The sequence below is a fragment of the Vanellus vanellus genome (genome assembly GCF_965231255.1).
Source record: "Vanellus vanellus genome assembly, chromosome: 14".
In the NCBI taxonomy this organism is placed as follows: Eukaryota; Metazoa; Chordata; class Aves; order Charadriiformes; family Charadriidae; genus Vanellus; species Vanellus vanellus.
This window is the reverse complement of record NC_138919.1, coordinates 12,834,378-12,856,728: the sequence shown is the minus strand read 5'-3', so window position 1 is coordinate 12,856,728 and position 22,351 is coordinate 12,834,378. Positions and strand designations below refer to the sequence as shown.

The window sequence follows — 22,351 nt, the reverse complement described above, 5'->3', positions numbered from 1 at the left end:
TGCAAGACACTTTGCTTGGTGGGGCAGATTGTGTTGTCCCTCTGAGGGACAAAACCAGGCAGCAGGGTTTACTGATGCTCCAGGGAGGGCAATGAAGCAGCCTCTGTGAAAGCTTCTGTCTGAGCACAGGGGGTGATCCTGTGTGGTCTGGGCAGAGCTGTCATGTGGGTTGTAGGGCACGGGGTGGAAAGAGCCATCACCTTCATCACCTGGAGCTGCAGGCAACAGGCACTCTATCCTGGGAGTTGCCTAAAGCCATGCTGTGCCCTTCTCCCCCATCACTGATGGTTGGAAGAGACAGCAAACTTGTACCCTGCAGCAAGACTGAAGCTGCAGGAAAGTGTGGGAGAGTTGAGGCTCCTTGCGTGCAGCTCCTGCCACCCCGAGAGGTCCCTGGGTTTCTGCTCAGTTGTTCTTCTCCTTTCCAGGTCGTGCAGCGCATCAAAGCCGTGGAGACAGAGACCCGCTTGCTCGTGGTAGACAAGGAGACTGACGAGTACCTGTGCAGCCTGCGCCTGACGTGCACGGAGGAGATGGCGCACAGCGGGATCCTGTTGAACTCCAACCTTTCGCCCACCAAGTCAATGGGCAGTGACAACGGGGAGGTCTGGAAGCCGCAGCTGGATCTGAGCGGGGACAGCCTCCAGCGGCACTCGCACAGCTTCTCCTCGCACGGCAGCAGGAAGGTGAGGGCAGAGCCTGTGGCGTGCGGGGCTGCTGGGCGCGGAGGCGGGGAGCGAGCGGGTGCTTGCTTCCCATCGGAGGAAAACCTTCTGTACGTGGCTGTTGGACCCCACTGTGTCCCGAAGCAGTGGGCGAGCTACCCCTTGGCCTCATTTGTTCTTGCTTGAAACAGCGTTGGCTGGTGGGGGGCTGAGCTGTTCTCCCCCCTCCCGCGCCCGTTGAGTGTCTCGTGAGCCCTGGGAGCTGCTGGGGGGCTGGGACAGAGGGGGTCGGTGGGATGTCACCAGCTGTGGGCACGGGTGACCCAGCCTGGCTCTCACTCCCTTTCGGGGACAGGCTGCACAGACCGGGGACGCGCCAAAGCTGGAGCTCGTGAATGAGCTTCTCTCCTCTCCATTATTTGCAGGAGGGAGGGAACATCTGGGGCGAATGTGTTCTCAGCTTTTTTGCTTAAATAGGAAGGAAATTAGCTCTTTTTCAAGTGGCCTGGGTCTGGACTGTGATTCTGCAGTAAGTGCCTTTTATTGGTAAACTCCTTTCCAAAAAGGAAAGAATTTTGGGGTGGAAGCTGTCCAGTTTCCATGGCTGCCTCGCTGCTGGGGCCGGGCTGGTGGAGACGGCGCAGCCTTGCGCTCAGCAGATAGCGGAGTTGGGTCCCGGCGCTGCCCTCGCTTGGGGAGTGAACGTGGCAGGAGTGGTGCGGGTGTTGCGTGGCTGAGCTGGTGACTCTGGCACCTCTCTGTAGCTGTCTGTCCCCTTCCCTTTCCCTGTCCCCACCTTGCAGCCCTCCCGTGTGTGCTGGTCTGTGCTGCCGGGCAGGGAGGACTGCTGCTCAATCGCCTCCTCCAGCACAGAGCTGCCATGGGTGCACTCCTCCTCCTCCTCCTCTTCCCTGGGGAGCTTGCAGGGGCTGGTTGGTCTCTGTCACCTCGGAGGTGGGGTGGTGGCTTGATACTGGCCCCGAAATGGCTGTGGGGCTGCTGGGAGGATGTAAGTGGGAAAGCTGGGAAGGCTTTGTGTCCTCAGGAGCCCCCGTGGAGTGACAGCTGAAGAACTTCCCCTGTGCAGATAAGAGGCGATGCTGGTACGAGGCAGGAGGCACGTGTATCTCCAGCGATAAGGAGGGGGTCTCGCCTCCGGTCCTTCCTCCAGAGCTGTTTGGCATCTCGCAGAGGTTTTTCTGTCCTGGGAGGAACCCACCTTTTCTGGGGCTGGCAGGGGCAGGGTTGGAGGCAGTATTTTTTTTTTTTTTTTTTAACTTATTGCTTGATTTGAAGCTGTTTGAAGGTCTGTGTGATGATGATGGGTGCATCTCCCCTGGGGGTCGGTGCAGTGGGGAGTTGGTCACTCCCCAGGATGGCTGGTGGGAGAGGAGCCGTTCCCGGGAGGGAGGGGGCAGCTGGGCATGGCCAGGGGCTGCTTTCCAAGCTGGGGATTTCCTATCCTGTCTCTGTTTCGTTTGCTGGGTGCAATCCAACAGCGTGTGCTGACGGGAAGTCAGGCGAGGGGAACAGGACGGTCCTTTCCGGCCTTTGGGTTTCGGCTCCTCCAAGGAGAGGGTGGGACGGGAGAGAGCTGGGCTGGGGTGCAAGGGGGGAGAAGCGCCCGCGCTTCCCCTTGGAGGGTCTGGGGGGTTTGGTTGAGGGCTTCACCTGGGCAGCATGGCCAGGGCATTTGGTGCTTGCTGTGCCGCAGCCGGGGCTGGTGTTTGGTGGAGCCTGAGCTGGACAAGGGGAACAGACTCTGGGGGTGATGTCCACCATGTGGGGTTGGGGACAGGGGGCAGAGTGGGCAGAGCTGAGTGTGTTGGGCGTTTGCAGAGGCTCAGGTCAGTGGCTGGTTTGCTCCCGCCTCTGCGGGCGGCAGCTCGTTGAAGAGCTGGGTGCTGCAAGCTTTCCTGGCCAAGGTCACTCCTCTGTGCCGGGGCTGTGAGTGACCCTGCTGTAGGGTCAAGGGTGGCCGGAGCAGCAGGACTTGCATCCTACTACTGTGCCTTGTGGTCCTGTTGGCTTCAAGGCGGTAATAGCTGCTCCAGGCTCTTGGTCTGGGTGATGCGGCTGTCCTCCTAGGTCCAAAATGGCTGGAGGCTGGGGGAGCAATGGTGCACCCCAGTTCCTGCAGTGCTCGGCCCTCCAGCGCCGTGTCCCTCCATGGGGTGGCTCTAGCCTGGCCCTAATCCTGCAGGTCACCAGCACTGGGCCCACGTGGGGTGCACAGCTCCTGAGTGTGGGGGGGTTGTTTGGGAGACTTCTGTCCCTGCAGCGGGGCTGTGGCAGCTGGGGTCCAGTTAGAGGCTTGTCCCCAACCAGATTTGGGGCTTTTGTGTAGCTTCCCTGAAGGCGTTTAGTGAAGGAGGATAAAAGGCAGCTCCCTTTCCCCCTGCAGACCCCTTGCCCCAACCTGCTCCTGTGGGAACTGGTGCCGATGCTCTGGAGAGCAGCATTTCACTTTGGAGCAGCACTTGCAGCATTTGTTTATGTAAAGGCTGCAGTTTTCCTTGATTTGAGGCCGGGTTGCTCGGTGCAGCCCGAAGCAACGAGCAACTGAAACAGAGGAGGGAAATCTGGCACCTGGGGTAGCCGTCGGGGTGGGCAGTGGGGGGGAAAATGCAGAGAGAAGGGTGGGCAAGAGGAATGAGTCTCCCCCTCTCTTATTTTGCAAGAGGAATGACTCCCCCCTGGAGAGCTGCCGTGGGTGGGGAGGTCAATGCGCACCCCCGGCAGAGACCTGGTGTCCAGGACCTTATGCTCCAGGAACCACGGTTAATGCCATGAATAATTCAGCATGTATTTAAAATCAGGCTGCCTGCCCCGAGAGCAGGTCGGCGGGGCTGGCTGCCAGCAGCGGTGCCCGTCACACTGCTGCCATCCCCGGGCACCCAGGGGACTCGTGTCCTGCGTGGCCGTGGTGACACGGGGAGCAGGGTCTGCTTTGCCCCATCCCACCCAGGTCCGTGCCTGCCTGCGCTGAAGGGGTTTGCCTGCTCGCTGCCTGCCCCACGCTGTGTCCCCTGGCAGGGGACACAGCAGGGGATGTGTCCCCATGTCCCAAACATGCTACTGCGCTGTTTTCTGCTTTTCCCTGGGTCTCTGGCTCTGCTGGGCATCCAGTATCGAGTCCCCAGGGGTTTGGGGGGGCAGCGGGCAGGGCTGTGCTGGGGGGGGGCAGAGGGGGTCTCAGCATGGCAGGGGCCGCTCTGGGTGCATTGGGTGCCCGGTGGTGAGCTGCCTTTATAGCCAAGGTGCCTTTGGGACGGCGGTGTGAGCTGGTGGGGGGCTGTTAATTAAATGCCTGGGCTAAAAGCGTGTAAAAGGCAGGTGTGCTGCAGGGCCGGGCTGGGTGCTCGCCTGGATGCTGCTGGGTGCTCGCCTGGATGCTGCTGGGTGCTCGCCTGGATGCTGCTGGGTGCTCGCCTGGATGCTGCTGGCCGTCCCGGAGGCGCTCGTGGTGCACAGGCAGTGTGGCTCAGGGCTAGCAGCCCCTGGCCGTCCCGGAGGCGCTCGTGGTGCACAGGCAGTGTGGCTCAGGGCTAGCAGCCCCTGGATGCTGCTAGCCATCCTGGAGGTGTGTTTGTGGTGCACAGGCAGCATGGCCCGGGGCTGGCAGCGCCTTCATAGGCAGCGGCTGCAGCTCAGCTGCCCCCGGCTCCTGCTGCGTGGTGGGAGGGATGTGGTGTTACTGGACCCCTGTTACAGCCACGCAAGCTTCATGAGCCATGTTAGCGATGTCCTTGGGACTTGCTGCCTCACTGCTTTCTCCAGGTGTGTTTGTAGGAGAAACAAGAACAACAGTAAAGTCACAGAGAAGTGTTCGGGGTGATGCAATTCTCCTCCATCGCATCACACCAAAGCATGACTGGGGTGGGGTGTGTGCAAAGGGACCTTTACAACTGGCACTTATTTTTTTTTTGTAAAACAAACCCACCTCTTGTTTTGGTAGCTCCTGGATTCAAGCGGCCAGTTGGATCCAGAAATTTAAATGTGGGGAATTAGTGGCAGGTTGTTAATCAGCCCCTGCTCAAGGAGGGACAGCGTCACCCTTAGCGTTGCTGCTGGCGAGAACTGCAAACAGTGGGAGAATGGGTGTCCCTCTGCCTACACGGGGGATTTTGATGGGCTCTTTGCTGTGACAGAGCTGGCCTTGAGCCTCCTGCGTGCCACCGGCCCATGCTTGAGAGGAGGTGATGTGCCTGGGGACAGACATCCTGTGTTCTGGAGGAGGATGGACGAGCGCCTGGGTGTCTGTTGGGACCCGCAGGTGTGCGTGTGGGGGGCAGTGCTGACATCAAGGCAGTAAATATTTACACTTCTGTTTGGGTCAGGAATAAGAACTTTTTTTGTTGCAAATAAAACTCTGTGTTGCAACATCTTCAGCCGCCAGCTTTCTGCCAGAGCGCTGGAAGGGGAGTAACTCAGGACAGATGTTTTCGGAGAACTTTGCCAACTCAGTTGAGGCCCAAAATTTAGGGCTTGTAGAATAACCACAAAGATGTAATAAAACCTAACATGAGCAGAAATGTCCGCAGTAATTATGTGATTAAAAAAAAAAAAAAAACAACAACAAAAAAAACCCCAAAACACAACTCCCCCCAAAAATAAATGCATGGTTTAAATTAAAGCACTTCCCCACAGCATCCTGCGCTCCCTGGGCCCCCGTGGCAGGCTCAGACCTGCGGGGGAGAGCGTGATCGGGGAGGACAGCAAAGCTCCTCCTTGCTACAACCTGGGTGAGGTTCCTGCTGTGCGGGCAGAGGCTCGGGGGGACCCTCCAGCGCGGAGCCCCGGGAGCTGTGGCCGTGTCCCTGCAGCATTCCCTGCTCTTCCAGCAGCAGCTATTTTTAGGGATGCTGCCAGCTCGGCGGTGCTCGCTGCAGGTCTGAAAGGGTGAAGCCATGTGCGTGCCCCATCGGGGCAGGGATCCGTCACTGCGTGTGCTCTGCATTTCTCTGCTTAAAAAAAAAAACACTTTGCAAAGCCGTTTCTGCACCCGCAGCATGGAGCTGCGCTGGGGCTGCTGCTCGGCTGTGCCTGGCTGAGGGCATGGGATGGGAGCACTGCTTCCCGCATCCCTGCCCGGGAAGGGGAGATGCCTGCGGGGGAGCTGGGAAGCAGGACAGGGGGGATGGAGATCCCCTACCTCCCCGCAAAGGGCAGCATTGCGGTGGGCACTGGGCTACACGGGGATGGCGAGAGGTCTGGTTACTGCAGGAGCTCAGCAGAGGAGCAGCAGCAAAGCCAGGCTTGATTTTGGGCTTAGTGCTTCAATCCCGTCCCGGAGGCAGCAGTTGGGCTGGTGTGCGGCGGAGCTGCGGGGAAGCCGACGGCCCTGTGCCGGTGCTGACCCTGCTGCATTATTGATGGCGCCGGGCTCGCCGGCATCGTGTGTCACAGTGGTGCGGGTGGGCTCTGGAGCAGCTCCAGTTCACAGCATCTTGGGGACGGAGGTTGGGGCACGTGGCAGCCGGAGGGGCCCTCTCCGGCGATGGTGGTGGGATGCTGCCCCCTCGCCCGGTGTGACGATGGGGTGGTGGTCCGTGCTGACCCGGGCTGCGGGGGGGCTGCTACACCGTGGGCTTTGCTCAGAGGAGCGTGGAGCGTTGTGCTTTCCTGGGAGCCTGCCCCTTTCCCATGGAGGCAGCACTAGGCTAAATGGCTAAAAATAACTGGTTTTTTTGTTGTTTTCAGACCGTTGGTCCCTCTGACAGCCCAGCGACTTGGCGCTTGGTTAGAAGGGGCAGGAGGAGACCTGGTTTTGCAGAACCCCCTTTGTGTGAGCGTTGGGGTGCTTCAGGAGCTGGTTGCAGTTCTGCCCCCCACCCCGGTGTGCAGGCAGCTGTGAGCAGCGGGGTCTGCGCCCTCGAGGGGCGGCAGGCTGGGGGGGCTCTGCATCCCATAGCCTCACGGGTCCCCGTGCTGGGACAGGGGCATCCCCAGCCTGTTTCCCCGTGCAGTCCCGTCTGCTTGCCCCTTGCATGTGGGCAATCTGTTAGCTTCTGACTTCTGTTTGTTGGGTTTTGGTATCACTTTGGGGCTGGCATCGCAGTGCCGCCGGCTGCAGCGGGGTTTGCTGGAGCCCGGGCTCGGGTTGTGACGAGCCCGTGGGGGAGCAGCGTCTGCTGGGTATGGCCGCAGCGCTCGGAGGAGGTGCCGGTAGAGATCTGAGCCCTGTCCTGCTGGATGCAATCCAGATATGAGATGGGACACTTACCCACGGTGTTGTAAGGTGAAGAGAGCAGTGTGTTGGTCACTGTGCTGGAGCATGGTGGGGTCAGCCCTGGCTCCCAGCCCCTCAGGTCCCACACGCTTGTATCCTCCCAGTGCTGTGGGGAAGGGGGTTTGGATGCAAAACACTTCCTTTCATGTGGACTGTGGCTGTGTCCCATCACTCGAAATGCCTGGGAGCCTGAGGTGGGCTGTAGGACAGAGGGAGGGGGCTGAGCGGGTGTCCCCCAGCCATAGCTCACCTGCCCAGGCTTGGTGTGGGCAGCGGGTCCTGCAGAGGACCTTGGCTGAGGGGTTATTTTTGTGCCGGGGCAGCGCAGGAAGCCCCTCCCGGGGAGGAGAGCATCCACCCCGTGGCAGAAACTTCCTCCACCGCGATATTTTTAGTGAAACACAAAGCGAGTGGAAGGGAGAGGGAGGCAGGAGGCAGATTAGCATCGGGAGGAGCTGCACCCTGCCAAGGGCCTTTGTTCCCAGGGCCATGCGCTCCCAAGGGACACCCAGTCCTGTGAGGGGACAGTGGGGTCACCCCTGGGACCTGCCACCTTCCTGGGAGGGGGGCAGGAGTGCGGGGTGGGGGGGGGGGCGGTGTTTGCATCCCAGCCCATTGCCTGGCTGCAGAGCGGTGATGCTGCTGACACCGAGAGATGCTGCGTGTGGTCCAGCCGGTGATGTTCCCTTCTGCATCCTCAAGTAATCAAAAGCTTTCCCTCAAAACGATTGGAAAACTGGTATTAAATGGAGCCATTCAAAATGCAGCTCGCTCCGGCACAGCCAGTCCTGGCCCTCTCTGCTCGGAGGGATGCGCTCGAGCAGCTTGCTTTAATAACAGCCCCGCTTGCAAGTGGGCTCCTCGCCAGCTGTTTAGTGATTCTGTTCAATAGTAAAAAATATTAAATGGTTTAAGATAAATTAAAAATCTTCTGGCAGAATCAGGGCCTTCTGCATGTGCCCTGGCAGCTGCACAGAGCCTCTGCCGTGACTGCTCCGTGCCTTGGAGTTTCTCCGGGCTGGTCAGGCTCGTGGTCCCGTCATGGTCGAGAAAACCTTAAAACAGTATAGTTTGGGCTTGTTTTTTTTTTCCTGCATTCTCTGTCTATTCCCAAGACCCAAATTAGTTGTGGAGGAGGGGGCGCACAGCATGTTTCCAGGTCTCCTTATCCAGGATTATCCCTGGTGCCACCATGCAGCGTGGCTGGATAAAACATCTGTGTTTCACCCAGACCTGGTGACGCTGCGGGTCTGGGTGAATCCCCCCTCCTCCTCCCCAGCCCCACGGGCACGGGGCTGCTCCCACCAAGGGGAGAAGGTGCTGGCGGTACGGCGTTGCTCGTGGGGAGTGGAAACACATGGAGCAAAGGTGCCATGCATATGCTGACTTACAGTGCGCATTCCTGGGCTGGAGGGGGCCAGCGCTGGGCACATCTGACTTCCAAATGAGGTTTTAAAGAGCTCCTTTTATAATCCATAAGGCAACATCCTTTTACTGCTTGCAGCCCTAACGCCGTACAAGTGCAATGCGATGGCCATGGCATTGCCTCTGTGTGCTTTGTTCCTGCCCTTCGGTGGGGGAAACTGAGGCTGTGAGGTTGAGTGATTTACCCTGTGCTATAGAAAAACTCGGTGTATAAATTAAGGTCTGAATCGAGATGGTTTTGGCTCCCAGTCCTTGGCTCTATCTCTAGGCACGGAGATTTTACAGGCAGTGGTCTCGGGAGGTTCCGGTTTGGGATGTGAGAGAGAGAGAAAATTAAACTTGTAATCAGCAAAGGTTTCTTCTCCAGATCCACAGGTCTCTATAAATAAGGAATTAAAACCCAAGTTGTCGACATAATTATTTCTGGCAAGATCCATATCGTAATTTAATTTCATTACAGCTTTTGCCTGGACTCCTGCATGTTTTGATTCCACTGCTGTGTACGTTTAAACCGTAACCAGACTTGGAGATGGATTTTGTTGGCTAAATGTCTCTCTCTTCCCACTAAAGCCGTGCAAGAGTGTTTTACCAGATAAAATATGGGAGACGTCTATGAAAGCCAAATTGAAAAGTAGTTTTATGAGCAAGGGGAAGGCAAGAAAGATGATCCCCTATAGGTACCGGTGCCATAGTAGTGTGTGGGGCTGCTTTGTGGGCATCTGGGGCTCTGACTGCCAGGCAGTGGGTCTTTCCCTGGTTGGGGTCTCCAGCCCCCACACTGAGCTGTCCTGTATGCTGCCCCCACGGCCAGGGATGCTCGAGAAAGGAGCCGGGCAGGGAGCAGCAGTAGGGAGTTGGTGTCCGGATACGGTCCTGGGTCCCTCCATCACCATCCGCTGTAAAGCCCGGTGAAGTGAGGCTCACCGCCTGCACGGACCCAGCAGGAGCCCTGTGGCGTTATGTGATTAAACCCTCTTACAGATTTACAGGGACTAATCCTGTTAAAGAAATGAGCAGCATAAAAGGCAGCGGGAGGGCTAATCCCTCCGCTCCTGCCTTGGTGGGCCGGGCTCCCACCCCGGGCTGTGCTGCGGCAGCTCTTCCCGCAGCCCTCGGGGCCGGGGCCGTACCACCCGGCTGGACCGGCATCCCCTGGGCTGTGATGCCCTGCCGTGGGGCAGGTCTCCGGTGGCTCTTCCCAAACCCCGACAGCTCCCGCCTTGCCGTGCCTGTGGCCACCATGGCTGGCGCAGGGCTGGCTCGTACCGCGCTGGCAGTCCCTTGTGAGTGGTCAAAGGCCATCCCAGGTAAATCAGTTAATTCTGGCCCTGCGGTTGTTCGTGGTTAGCAGGATTTAATTAAGACAAGCCCTAATTAGTTCTAATCAGGGTGAATAGTCTGCTTTGCCTGGAAGAGTTCCCTGCTCTTGTCTGGCAGCTGTTAATGAGCGGAGGGCTCCTGCTGACATCGGTGAGCTGTGTCTGTCCTGGGGATGCGGGTACATGGGGTGACCCCATGTTGTGCTGGAAAGGTGCTTGGGGCAGTCTGAACGTTGGGGTAAAAACTGCCTCCTGCCACTCCTTGAAGCGGCTGCTGGGCTTTGCTGGGCACCCGGATCCATCTTTTGGTTTTGGAAGTGCTGTGCCATGGCCATTCCTGGGGCGGCCGCTTTCCCTGTGGCTTTCTGGTCCTCTTCAGCCCTTCCCATGAGCACGGGTCACGGCGTGCTCAGAGCCCCGCAGCCGGCACCGCAGTGTGCCTGACACCGCGCACCCACCTTCAGCCGACGATTATCAGTAGGAGCAGCCGGAGCCTGGCGCTGGGGGTTATCATGGGAGGTCCTCCTGCTCTGCATTGGAAACTCACTTTGTCCTGGACCACCTGCTGCTGCACAGGGCTTTGGCAGAGCTGCCTCCAAACCCCCTTATCTTAATGGAGGTGCCGTTCGGCTGCCACCAGATAAGCACCAGCCCCTCGCCCAAGGAGCCGTGGCTGGGAGGGTGCTTGGCTCCCCGCAGCCTTTGGCAAGTGAGGAGCATCTTCTGTGGCCTTCTCATTTGTAAGGAGCTGGGTTTAAAACATGTCATTTTTGGAGCTGAGCGTCGCAGTGGTACGGGCTGAGTGATGCATCGGGTCGCACTTTGACCCTGTGTTTTCCAGCAGTGTTGTGGGATGGAGCTGACGCTGGTGTTTTGCAAAGTTCGCTGTGGAAGGAGGGTTGAGTTGTGGAGGGGAGGTTAAGGAGAGCCCCAGACAAAGCCGGAGGCTTTGGGTGCTGTGTCCAGGTCAGCTCGATGGGCAGATTTTGTGCAAAAGCTTTTGAGTGGTGAGTTTTGGGGAGGAGGAAGAGGAGGTAGCTTGTGTGCCACACGGAGGGCTGGGACCGAGGCCCCTCACTCCTCCTGCTTTTTGGAAAATTGCACCCCTGGATATTTTATTGCAGGATTTTTTAAATACAAAAGGCCTTACATTTGGTTAACCCCGAGCGCGGGTGCCACAGCACTGGCTTTACTTTCATTATAAGGAATGCAGAGGATGTTTGGAGCCCTCCCCCTGCCCCGTTTCCTCCAGCAAGCCGTGCCGCCCAGCCAAGACAAATATTGGTAGTAAACTATTGAACTTCCCTGGTCCCGATGCTCCCCGGCGCTCACAGAGCAGCGCCTGTTTCCCCCCCACACCCCCCTTTTCCCGGGCAGGGGCCGGGCTGGGGAGGCGCAGATGTGTCCCCATGCTGGGGACAGCTGGGGCGGTGAAACGCTGCTGTGCGGTGGCGGGAGCTGGGAGGAAGGCGTGCGGCGAGCGTGGGGTGCGCTCTGCGGAGCTGAAGCACCTGCGGGGCGGCACCCAACTCATCCCGTCCTGTGTCCGTTGCACCCCCTCGCCCCAGAATGGGCATGAGGTGGGCTTGGTGGCAGAGCAAGGGGAGATCATCAGCCCCGAAGGGCTCGCGTGGTCTCTCTCCCACCTTGCGTGTGCTTTATTGGGCTCTGCAAGTCTAAATACAACAGCCATAACCTCTTCCTCCAGGGCCAGGAGAGGCTGTGGGGACTCCGGGAGAGGACCAGGAGCCGCATCCTTGCTGGGCCATGGTGCAGATCACTGGCTTCCCTGTCCCATGTTAGACACCTCGGCGATCAGCTGGCTTTCTGCAGGGCTGCGGGTTATTTGTTGACCTGCTGGGGACTGCACCCCATGCCCAAAAATGAGGCTCTTGGGGCAGCGGTCGGGTTGGTGCTGGGCCCTGTGGGAAGCGGATCACAGCGGGCAGAAAGCAGCTGTGGGATGTGGGGTTTGGTACATGGTCCCATGACAGTGTCCCCCAGGTCCCGCACAGCCCTGGCACGTGTGCCGCTGTGGGGCCATGCAGCCCGCAGGGTGAACGCCAGGAGTTAAGAGCCTGAGCAACCTCAACCCATGAGAAGATATCTTTCCTTCCCTGGGTTTGTGGCTGAGAGAGCCCTGCATGTAACGGGGTGTATGGTGTTCCCTGGGGAGGGAGCAGTGCCTGGTGCATCGCACGAGGCCCTGGTGCTCCCTGGCATGCCGCACGAGAGACCCCCCCATCTCAAGGGGGATTTCCCTCCACATCGGTGGTGCCAAGCTAGTCGCTGTGGGAGCGCAAAGCTGGTACGACTGGATTCCTGCTAATGACCCAGGGTCATTAAAGGCAAGGAATGGGGCCAGCATTAACAAACGATTTGGTGATTGCTCAAGGCTTGGCCTCATCGAGAAGCTGAAGAGTCCAAAGGGCAGGTTGATACGGCATGGTCAGTGGTTTTATGGTGCGTGGCTCTGGCCAGAGCCTCCGGCTGCGAGCGAGCGTGAGCTCGGTGTGCTTTGGGTCCTGCCCTGGGCAGGAGGCTCCGTTTGGGATCCACCGCCTGTCCTTGCAGCGGTGCTGAGAACATTGAGATGTGCAGCTGTGGGTGGCAGTTGTGCTTTTGATTTGGGATGCCACAGAATGAGGCACATCTCTCCCCAGCGGTCCACGAGCTCTCCGTTGCAGCACGATTGGGGAAGCTCATTCCCAGCATCTCCCGCTGCCTTCCCATCGCCCGCAGCAATCCCTCCCCTCACCCAGGGGGGTTCATGGTGAGCGTGGGAAGGACTTTTCCCCTTGTTCCAGCGGCTCGAGCTGTGGTTTGAGCCCTGCACAAAGTGACTGATGCTCTTTGACTCCTTTCCCTCTGACCCACTGGAAAACGGATCCCTCTGGATCTGGCGAGATCCCTTTGCATCCGGAACGGAGATGCCATGTTTCTCTTCTTGGACAAATCCCAGCCTGCCAGGACCCACGCTGCCGCCCTGTGTTGTCCCAGAGCTGCTCCTCTGGAGCAGGGGAGCTTGCCGGCATCCCGGCTGCGTGTTCTCTTGGCAGATTGTGCTGGAAAAGTTGTCTCTCTTAAAGAAAACATATGCACGTGGCGGTTTCGGTCTCCTCCATCCTCCCTCCCTCGGTGTCTCTCCCTGGGCTGGGCCAGCTGCTCCCTGCTCCCAGCCAAGCCTGAGCTGCTGTTCCTGGCTCCAGCCCTGCCCAGGGGAGAGCACGGCCGCCTTCGCTGTCTGAGTCTGCTCAAACGCCAGCGAAGCGGGGGGGGAAAAAATGCTGCTTCTCCCAGCTTGTGGCTGAGAGAAATTCCCCGGCTGTTAGGATTGCGGAGGAATGGCAGGGACAACTCGGCCGGTGGCATCGCTGCTGGGGGGAGCTGGGTGCGATCAGACTGACCCCACGGAGCTGCACTGGGCTGACATCCTTTCACCAGGGATGTGCCCACTGGTGACCCTTGTCAGGGTTGTCCCCACTGGGGACGCGTGGTCCTCCTCAGGATATGGCCCCGGCTGCAGCCCCTCTCCTGAGAGGCTCCTTTGTGCTCAGGGATTTCCGTAATGCTGTAGCCGGAGCTGCGGCACGATGTTGGGGATTTCAGAGAGGGGCAAATCTAGGCTTACCTCCTCGCCTTAGGGCATTGGCAGCTGATGAGGTCAGGCTCTAATTTCTTTGGCAGCAAATTTCTTAAAGGTGAAACACTGGTGGGAGGCTGCAAGTGGAATGCTTTTCCCATCACCGTGCTCCGGTGCCCGGCGGAGGGCAGGAGCTCAGCCTGGCAGGCACTGTCACCGTGGGCTGGACATCAGGCGTCCTCCCCACCCTTCACATCCTTCCTGCTCTTGTTTTCTCCTGCCCAGCAGTTTATTGGGATAATAACCTTTTGTCGTGCCTGGGGCCGTGGCCGAGGTCTGGCTCTGTGGCAGGGTGCTGGCACGGCCGCCCCGCTCTCCCACGGGCTTTGCATCCCATAGCACCTGCAAGGGACCTGGCTGGGGTGCACAGGCTTGGAGGAGACCCCGACACTTTGGTGCATGGCTCAGGGAGGATGCGTACCCCTTCTTCACACTGCTCCTGCAGTGCCAGGGGACAGTGAAGGACCATGTTAATTTTTTCCTGATTGCTTTTGCATTGCCCTGGAAAGGGCTGCTGGGGGGCTGAGGGTCAGCAGTGACAAGCCACACTGTGTCCGAAATGGCTGCAGGGCTCAGGGTGAGTGTCCCTGAGGATGGTGGGTCCCTGCCGAGGCTCGGTACCCGCTGTGACCGTCTGTGGGCATCATCCTTCGCCTTGGCTGCTGGAAGGAGTCATCCTGCGGGCACAGAGTTTCCATTGCACGTCAAATCCATCGGGCTGTGACCAAGGACAGAGCAGGGACCTGGCATCACCCTGTCTGGCACAGCCAGCCCCCGACTCAGTGCTTCCATCCACTGCAGCAGACCCTGCGGGGGCTGGAGACTCACCCACTGAAGATATCCAAATTACCATATCAGCTGCGGTTTGGCCGTGGGTCCTGCCGAGTACCCGTGGCTGGACGCTTTCCACTGCTAATTGGGATCGCTCGGCTGTCTCCTGGCTCGCCTGCCATCCTCGGTGGCTCCCTTTGTGCTGAGCGTTGGCAGAGAAAGCGGTGGGATGCATCCAAAGGGCGCTGGGTGTGCGTGCCGGTGCAGCCCCTGCTCCTCCAGCAGCCCCCTGGGGCGCCTGGCCGAGAACCCCGGGCTGGCGTGAGGATGCTGGGGCAGCAGTGCTGCAGCTGTTAGGGAGAACAGCACAAATCTTAATGCCTTTTGTCCTTTAAAAAAAAAAATAAATTATATATATATATAATTTTTTTGATGCTTCTATCACTCAAACCCAGCTGGAGCAATTTAAATAATTAGAGCAATTTGAATAATGGAAGCAATTTAAATAAGCTACAAAAGCCCAGAGCTCATGTGGGGGCTGGCAGCGCGCGTGGGCAGGTGAGTTGCCTGGCGGTTTGGGGTCGGTGGAGGGATGGTGGCACCATGGCGTGGTTGGTGCCAGTACCCTCAGGAACCTGCAGCACCCCTCCTCTCCTCCTGGCGATATTTAAGATAACTCTCTTTCAGGGTGATCACAGGCTCTGCCAAAAGGTATTTTGTGGGTGGTTCGGCCGTGTTTGAGCCCCTTCTTTTCTCTTGGGGCAGTGATTGCCGTAGGTGCTGCCGCAGTCCCTGCTCACCCTTAGGGAGGACCCAAAACTTTCTCCCGGCTGTTGTGATGTGGCTGCTGCCCAGGAGATGCTGTGAAGCAACAAGCTTTAAGAGCAAGTGTCAGTCAGGCTGTTGGGTCTGTACTGAAAGAACAAAGTGATTGGGGTTTTTTTTGTTTGTTTGTTTGTTTTTTTCCTCTTGATGGCTGGTTCTGAGCTGAAACACCTCCTTGGCTAATGGGGCGGGCGGTAATTAGCGTTGTGGCTGTATAAAAATGGAAGCAGGTTGTTTACTGAGCTGGTCCTGCCTGAGGATTTATTCCTGGCTTGGCTGGTGGTAAACCTCTAAATTATGCTCCCCACCCCCCTCCCTTTTCTGCAGGTGCTGGGGGGTGTCTCGCCACCTCTGGGTGCGGGAACTGCCGCCTTTCTCCCCACCCCCAGCTGTGGATGGATGCAGCCTGGCCCTGCGAGGAAAGGGAACGTCTGCTTATGTTTCGGTGGGCTTGGAGTCCCACCAGCCGCCTCTCCCCTTCCCCCTCCTTTATTTATAGCATTTCACCAACATCTGGAGTTTTGAGCCGTTTCGGGGCTGGCTGACTCCGAGCTGGGAGACGAGCTGGGTGAAATGTGTGCGGCCAGGGAAAGTGGGGGAGCCCCCGAGCCCTTCCCAGCAGTGGGGGGGGGGGGGGGGGGGGGGGGGGGGGGGGGGCGCAGCATCCTGGTGTGGAGCTGATGACCATCCAGGAGTTGGGAAGTCCCAGCAGCATCCTCATTCCGCTTTTCCCAGCGGTGGGAGAGTGGCCGTGTTCTCACCCCACGGCACAGACCTGGGGGTGGTCTGCCTCCCCCCTCGCAGCACTGCCGGATGGCGGTCCTGCTTTCTGGCTTGGTTTTGAGGCTCCTTTGACGTTTGCCATCAGCAGTCAGCCCCCCCCCCCCGCCTCCCCAAAGTGTCACCGAGGTCCTCCTGGCCCGGGGGGGATGCAGGGCTACAATGGCCCCCTTTCTGGTGCTGCTTTATTGGGAAAATTTGAGTCATTCCTGGGGGAAGGGGAATGAAAACCAGCCCCGCTGTAGCAGGCAGCGGCTCCCTGGCACGGCAGTGAATGGAGGCGGTAATCCTGCTCCTGGCTGTGGCACGAGCCCAAAGCCTCCCCGGTTCTCACGGCGAGCAGGGCTGTGGGTCCCGCCGGCAGCCACGGTGAAGGCTGCCACGTCTCCCAGCTTTCCTCATCTTTGGAGCATGAAAGACAGCGGGTTTTCACGTTGGGGATGTGAGGACCACCCCACCCCCCCCCCGGCTTCCCAGGTCAGGGTGATAAGCATCTGCTTAGAGTTAAGTGCATCCCTAAATCTGAGCAAAGGCAGGAGCCTTTGGGTTTCCAACAAAATTGTAGTAATAATAGTGGCAATTAAATCTTTGCCTGTGGCTTGGTTCGGCTCCCAGTATGACCATTACTGCCAAGGGAGGGTGCCCGTGTCAGGGCGGGTGTAAATGGGCTCCTTGTTCTGGTGGCACTGCAGCCCCGGGTCCCCTTCCTGCGCGGGTTTCTCCCCCCATTCAGCTCCTTCCCGGCTCCCAGCATCACCCTTTGCTGCTCTGCCTCCTGGTGTTCAGGCTTTGGTCAGGATCCTGCGCTGCTGGAGCTGCCCTTCTCCTCTGCAACTACCAGAGGCAGCCGTGCATCCCTCCCGTGCATCCCTCCCTGCAGCGTGGAAGCCAAAGTGCAGAGGACGGAGAGGTCCTGGCTGCAGACAAGGCAGCAAGGATGGACATCAAGGCCCTGAGCCATGTCCCTTGTCCCCCAGGACATCTCGGTGTCCCGAGGTGGCCATGGGACAGGATGGGAGCCCGGTGTCCCCTAGCCAGTGGAGGTTTTCTTTGCAGGGAGCAGGTGAGCAAAGGAACCATTTTCTGACTGAAACCACATGCGAAAGGAGGGGAAACGCCACGGGAGCTGACTTAAAAGAAAATATGTTAACAATGTAAATTAGGCAGGAACGCTCCTGCCTGTGTTTTCTCCAGCTCGGCCGAGCAGAGGCGGAAAGGCTTGACGTGTCGCAGGCTGATCTGGAGCCTGGAGTGCGTCCGGGCGGCGCGATTCCTAACAGCAGCAATGAGACCCTATTTGGCTGCCCCCAGGAAACGGCAAAGCCCACCGGGCTGGGCCACGGAGGCGATGCTGGGAGCAGCCCTGAAAGCACCAGCGGGTGCGGAGTGCTGTGTGTGGAGTGGTCTCAGGCAGGATTGAGCCGATTAGGTGGTGAGCCCTGATCTCCAGTGATTATGTGCTGTGACGGGGCCAAGGCAGCCGTCGTGCCCGTGGCAGATGAGCTTGGCTTGGTTTGAGCAAATCCCTGTTCCAGGGGGATGAGTGGGGCCAGAGCTCCCGCTCTCCTCACGGTGCCGCCGGTGGGACTTCACGTGCTTCCCAGTGGTGCCGAGAGCATCCCTTCAGCCTTGGAGGAGGTTCAGGGGGCAAAACCCCTTGCTGAGGTGCACAGCAGCATCGTGGCTTCGGCGCGCTGGTCTGCAGGAGCTGCTCTGCCCCACGGTGTGCCGGGACCCGCTGGGCTCCCGCAGCAAATGGTACCGACTTACCCTCGGCTGCTAGACTAGCGCTGTGTGTGTGTGTGTGTGTGCTTGTAGAAACGTAGAATGGTTTAGGTTGGAAGGGACCTTGAAGATCATTGAGTTCCACCGCCCCTGCCATGGGCAGGGACCCCTCCCACCAGACCAGGTTGCTCCAAGCCCCATCCAACCTGGCCTTGAACACCTCCAGGGATGGGGCAGCCACATCAGCCCTCCTCCCCCTCTCCTGGAGGATCTGGGAGAGATGGGTGTCCATGCTGGCACTGGTGTGTTATTCCTGGAATAAACCCCTAAAGCGTGACTTTTCAAGGTGTTTTAGCCCATTACAGGGCATGTGTTGGCTTGTGCAGCGTGGGGAGCTGTGGGGCGGAGGGGCTGGAGATGGTCCTGGGACTTGGCCACCGCCGGCTGTGAGCGTCCTGGGCAGGGAGAGACCCACGGCTGTTGTGGCTGGGTCGTCCAGGGCTGGGAGAGAGCTCACCGGGCCGGGCTGGTGGCGAGTTTTCATCATGCTTAAAAGTGTGTTCCTGTACGACAGAGGTCTTTGAAAACCCCTTTTCATCCCCAGCCGCAGGTGATGGTTTGAAGGCACAGGTTAGGCAGCGGGCAGGGGCTGGGGGGAGCGTGGGGGCAGCCCCATCCCAGAGCGGGAGCTTGGGGCCGGGTCAGCGGGGATGGCGAGCAGGTCTCTGACGGCTCATGGCGTTGAGTTGGGGCTGGTGTGTGGGTGCTGGAGCTTTTCTAGGGGTGGGTGGGTTTTTGCTTGGACAGCGGAGCGGGGGGAGCTGCTCCGCCGCCCCTCGAAATGCAGGAGGTGAGTTTGTTTCAGGAAACAAAAAAAAAAGACCAAAGCGGTGGTGGTTTGGTGCTTCTGCAAGGGGATTCTGCTTGCACGGAGGTTGGCAGGTACTAATTAATTGCGTGGAAACCCCTTGTTAATCAGAGCCGGTGACATTTATGATATTGGCGCCGCGGTGGAGCGTGCCTGAAACATCCACGTGTACGAAGTGGGAACAGTCCTGGGCACCGCAGGGAGCTGCACAGGGGTGGCACGAAGCCTGTGCTGTGGCATCGCAGTGAGCTGGGGGTGGGGGTGCCCCGGGGGACCCCAGTGAGCCAAGGGGTGTCCCTGGCTCCCAGCAGCGGCACTGGAAAATCTAAGGGGGGGGGGGGAATCAGCAAGAGTTGCTGTGAGATTGTGAGAGCTGGTAACACCCAACCACTGTTTGTTTTTTGGTTGGTGTGGGGTGTTTTTTTTTTTTTTTTATTGAAAGTATTTCATTGTTATTTAATGTCTTGTTTGTGCATTTTTAAATGGACCAGCTTGAACAGCATTTCCGAAACCTTTTTCCTTCTAAAATGACGATCATTTGCCTCAAGCAGCAGCTCCAGGGGTGGTGTGGCAATGCGGCTTATCGTCCAGGCAGCGTTTATCTGCACTCGCACACACATACCTGTGGATGGGTATAGACAGCGTGCTTGTAGGTGGACTATGACATGCCTTGCCATTGCTTCTTAATCCAATTTATGAAATTAACAGCCACTGGTAGTATCTGGATCCCTAGGAAAAAAAAAAAAACAACCAACCACTCTCTTTTGCAATGTTTTTGCGTGCAATTTCTTTTGTATGCGAACAGACAAAAAAAGTTAATTTTTCTTAGGTTTCTAGTATATGTGTGAATCTAACTTAACCTAAACTAGCTTTTATGTTCTTGGTGTGTGAAAGGGCAGCAAAGCCTCCTCCAGAGCAATACCGTAGCGTTTCTGCAAGGGTTTTTCTCTGCGTACAGGTGAGTGTTGGTGGGTTTCTGGGGGTCCCGGATAACGTGCCACTGTTGCAGGGCTTGGGTTTCACAAAAAGGCAAAAATCCCCCCGGGAGCTTAGGGAAATATCTTCCCAGAACACAACCAGGGAAACGTTGGCACCGGTCAAAAAGAAAATAAATAGCAGAGCTGGCAAGAGGTGCAGCAGCTCCGTGTCAACAGAGCATGTAATGCAAAGTGTTTGAGCATGTACTCGGGTCTGGGTGAAGCGAAGGGAGCGTCGGTGTTTGCTTAATCCCAGAGAGGGGCTTTGTAGAGCTGTGGTCTAAGACCTGTTTTTTCCAGTGGCCGAGGATTGCGTTAGTCAGGAGGTTTAAGAGCCCTGCGAAAGCCCTGGATCATCTCTGCGGTAGGATAAGCAGTTTTGCCTGGGGATTTCTGCTCAGAACAGATGCTGAATTGGGATTATTTTTTTTTTATTTTTTTTAAACAAAGATCTCTAATTCATTTCAGTTAAGGACCTTGAATTCAAGATTTTGTGGTGAAAGCAGAACAAGCCGGTGTAGGACACCGCACTGGTCACCACCGCCAAAGGGATTCGACAGACGAAGCTTTCCCCTGCGTGGTTTATTTATTGAGTAATTTGATTTCCCTGGTGATCCCGGGGGATCCCCCGAAGGCGGAGGGACTGGCCCTGCCGGCGTGTTTCCCCCCCCTAAGCCGCCTGCCAAGCCCTGGGGATCACCGCGCTGGGATGGCAGCTACAGCGTGGCGTTTTCGGGTGATTTTTCTTGATGCTTTTGCACTGCTGCCAGAGCTCTGACCCTGTAAAAATCGAGTGAGAGGAAAATGGTTTAAAAAGGTCCTTTTTAAACCCAGATAGATGATCCCAGACGCGTTCCCCTCTGCTTGTGAGACGTGCCCCCCTTTTCCTAGCTGCGCGGAGCCCCGTGCATCCTTTAAGGTCGCGCGGATCCGACCCTCTTTGGCCGGTTGAATCATTTCCTGTTTTCTTCAGTTTTTGAAGAACTCCAAGGCAAGCTGGAAATATTTGCAGATAGGGTGAACTAACCGCTCCGGGGCCATGGGAAAAATACAGGCGTGCTAAATCTGCGGAGGGAAAGGATGCGAGCGCGGGGTCGCGGCTTTTACTTACTTTTTAAAGCAGGTCCTGGCTTTTACTCAGCAGGTAGCTAAAGCGCTTTGGGAGCGCGGCAGCCACGGGGCTGGTCTTGGCAAGAGCCGGGTTTTATTGATCAGTGGACATTGCACCGATTGTTCTCCGTTTCACACTGATGATTCGGATGTTGCACTGATGATTTTTCCTGTTTGAGAACCCATTTGCCCACTGCGGCGTCGATGCCGAGAGCATCTCACCGGGCAGGTGTCTGTGGGTCTCTCTTCCCCCAAAACTTGTCCTGGTAGCATCCATGTGCCCTGCAAGTTCAGCTCCATCCTGTGTGCGTGAGCAGTCAGTAATGCTTTTCTTGCACCTCCCTCTGTGCTTTTTTTTATAAAAAAACTGCATTGCCAAGTTAGTCTCTGTAGATGTTCGGCTACGGTTTGCAGCTGGTCCGAGTGAGCCCCGATGCCTGTGACAGGCGGGGCTGAGAGCAGCTCTCGGTTTTTTTAAGTGTTTTTGGAAGAATTTGGCACTCTGGCCCCAAGGAGTCTGGGCAGCCAACATGCCCCTCCTGCACCGGAGCGATGGCATCATTGGTAGCTGTGACCTGGCATCCAGCGAGGGGTGGTCATCTCGCATCCCTCTCTTCTCGGGTGCTGGGATTGAGCTGGTCAAGCTGGTCCTGAGTCCAGATCCACCTCTGTCTCCCCTGGGCATTGCAGCCACGGCCAAAATTCCCCCTGCTTTTTGCCCTGGGACTCTGGGACCGATCTCGTCGCTCCCTGTCGGAGAGCGCAGTCGGCATGGACCGTGCAAGCGGGTGCATGTGGCTGTAAGGGGGTGCTCGGCCCTGGGGAAGGCTTTGCTCTCACCTCCCCGCTTTGGGGTTCGGCAGGGCTGGTGTCCCACAGGGGTTCAGGCTGTCAGCCCCGCAGGGACTGTGTTTGGAAGAGCTCCTCCACGTGAGGCAGCAAGCCACGGAGGAGATGGAGGCGGTTTGGTGTGGTCAGCCGCCATGAGAAGATGTGGCCTTAAGTGATGCGTTAGGTATCTTGTTGTGTGTTTTTTTTGTTTTTTTTTTTTTTTTTTTTTGTGGTTTTTTTTTTTTCTTTTCATTAGTATTCCCAACAAAGGGCCACGCAGGGATGGAGGCTGCAGTCACGCCAGAGTTGTTCCTTGAACGCCTCCACCAGCTTGAGCATTTCATAAGCAGCTTGAGGAGAGCTGGGCTGGGGTATTTATTTACATCCCGTCGAGCCGGCGGGTGCGTGTGGGGTCGGACAAAGGGTGAGGGGGACATTCCCCCCCGCAGTGAAGCAGTCATGGTGGGTTTCTGCCTCCCCTCGCCCCGTCCCCCGGTCCCACCCCATCCCCAGGTCCCATCCTGTTGCATTAAAGCCCACCACGGGTGCTGGGGGGGTGTCCAGAGCCCCTGTTTGCCGGGTGGCCCCGGTCACAGCTCACAGCACAGGGACACGTGCTCTGCGTAGCGTGAAGTGGGTATTTCTTGCTGGGATTGTTTGGGTCTTATCTCTCATCATCTGCAGCCTCTGTCCCCTGCCAGTGGCAGCCGTGTCCCCTCAACTGGGTGCGTTTGTGTGACCGACGGTGCCTGTGCTCGGCGCGGGTGACGGCTGATGCCGTGTGCCGGGGGATCCTCTGGCCCTGAGCTCTGCGGAGTGGGAGCCCAGCTGGGGACAGGGACGTGCATGGCGTAATACTGGTGGTGTTTTGCCGTTTGCATCAACGCGGTGCCCGCAGGTACTGAGCGGGGAGCAGTGCCCCGCGGCTGTGCCGAAGGGGAAAGGCGGCAGAGCGGGTCCCTGCCTGGTGCTCCTCTGGAAAATCCCTTCCTTGAGGGGATGAAGGAGATGGGATCAGCCCCCAAAGTGACTTAGCCGTGGTGGCCCCGGCAGCAGGAGCTGGCAGCTCACCAGCAGTGCCCAGCCACCCGCTAATCGGCTCTCTTGCATGCTGTGCTTCTCCTGTGGGAATTGGGCATTGACCCAACGGGTGCCATTGGCAGGTCACCGCTGTCCCCAC

The 22,351-nt window shown here is 58.0% G+C and overlaps 1 protein-coding gene across 3 annotated transcripts in view; it reads left to right on the top strand.

Moving 5' to 3' along the window:
* Window positions 1–22,351, top strand: part of NHERF2 (NHERF family PDZ scaffold protein 2) — a 41,791-nt gene that overhangs the window by 4,304 nt on the left and 15,136 nt on the right. For all 3 annotated transcript variants that reach the window (XR_014269696.1, XM_082490458.1, XM_082490459.1), the window contains exon 2: window positions 429–686. Coding sequence is in view for 2 of the 3 variants with exons in the window: in XM_082490458.1 (XP_082346584.1) it covers window positions 429–686 (258 nt within the window). In the remaining variant the exon portion in view is untranslated. The remainder of the gene's footprint in view (window positions 1–428; window positions 687–22,351) is intronic.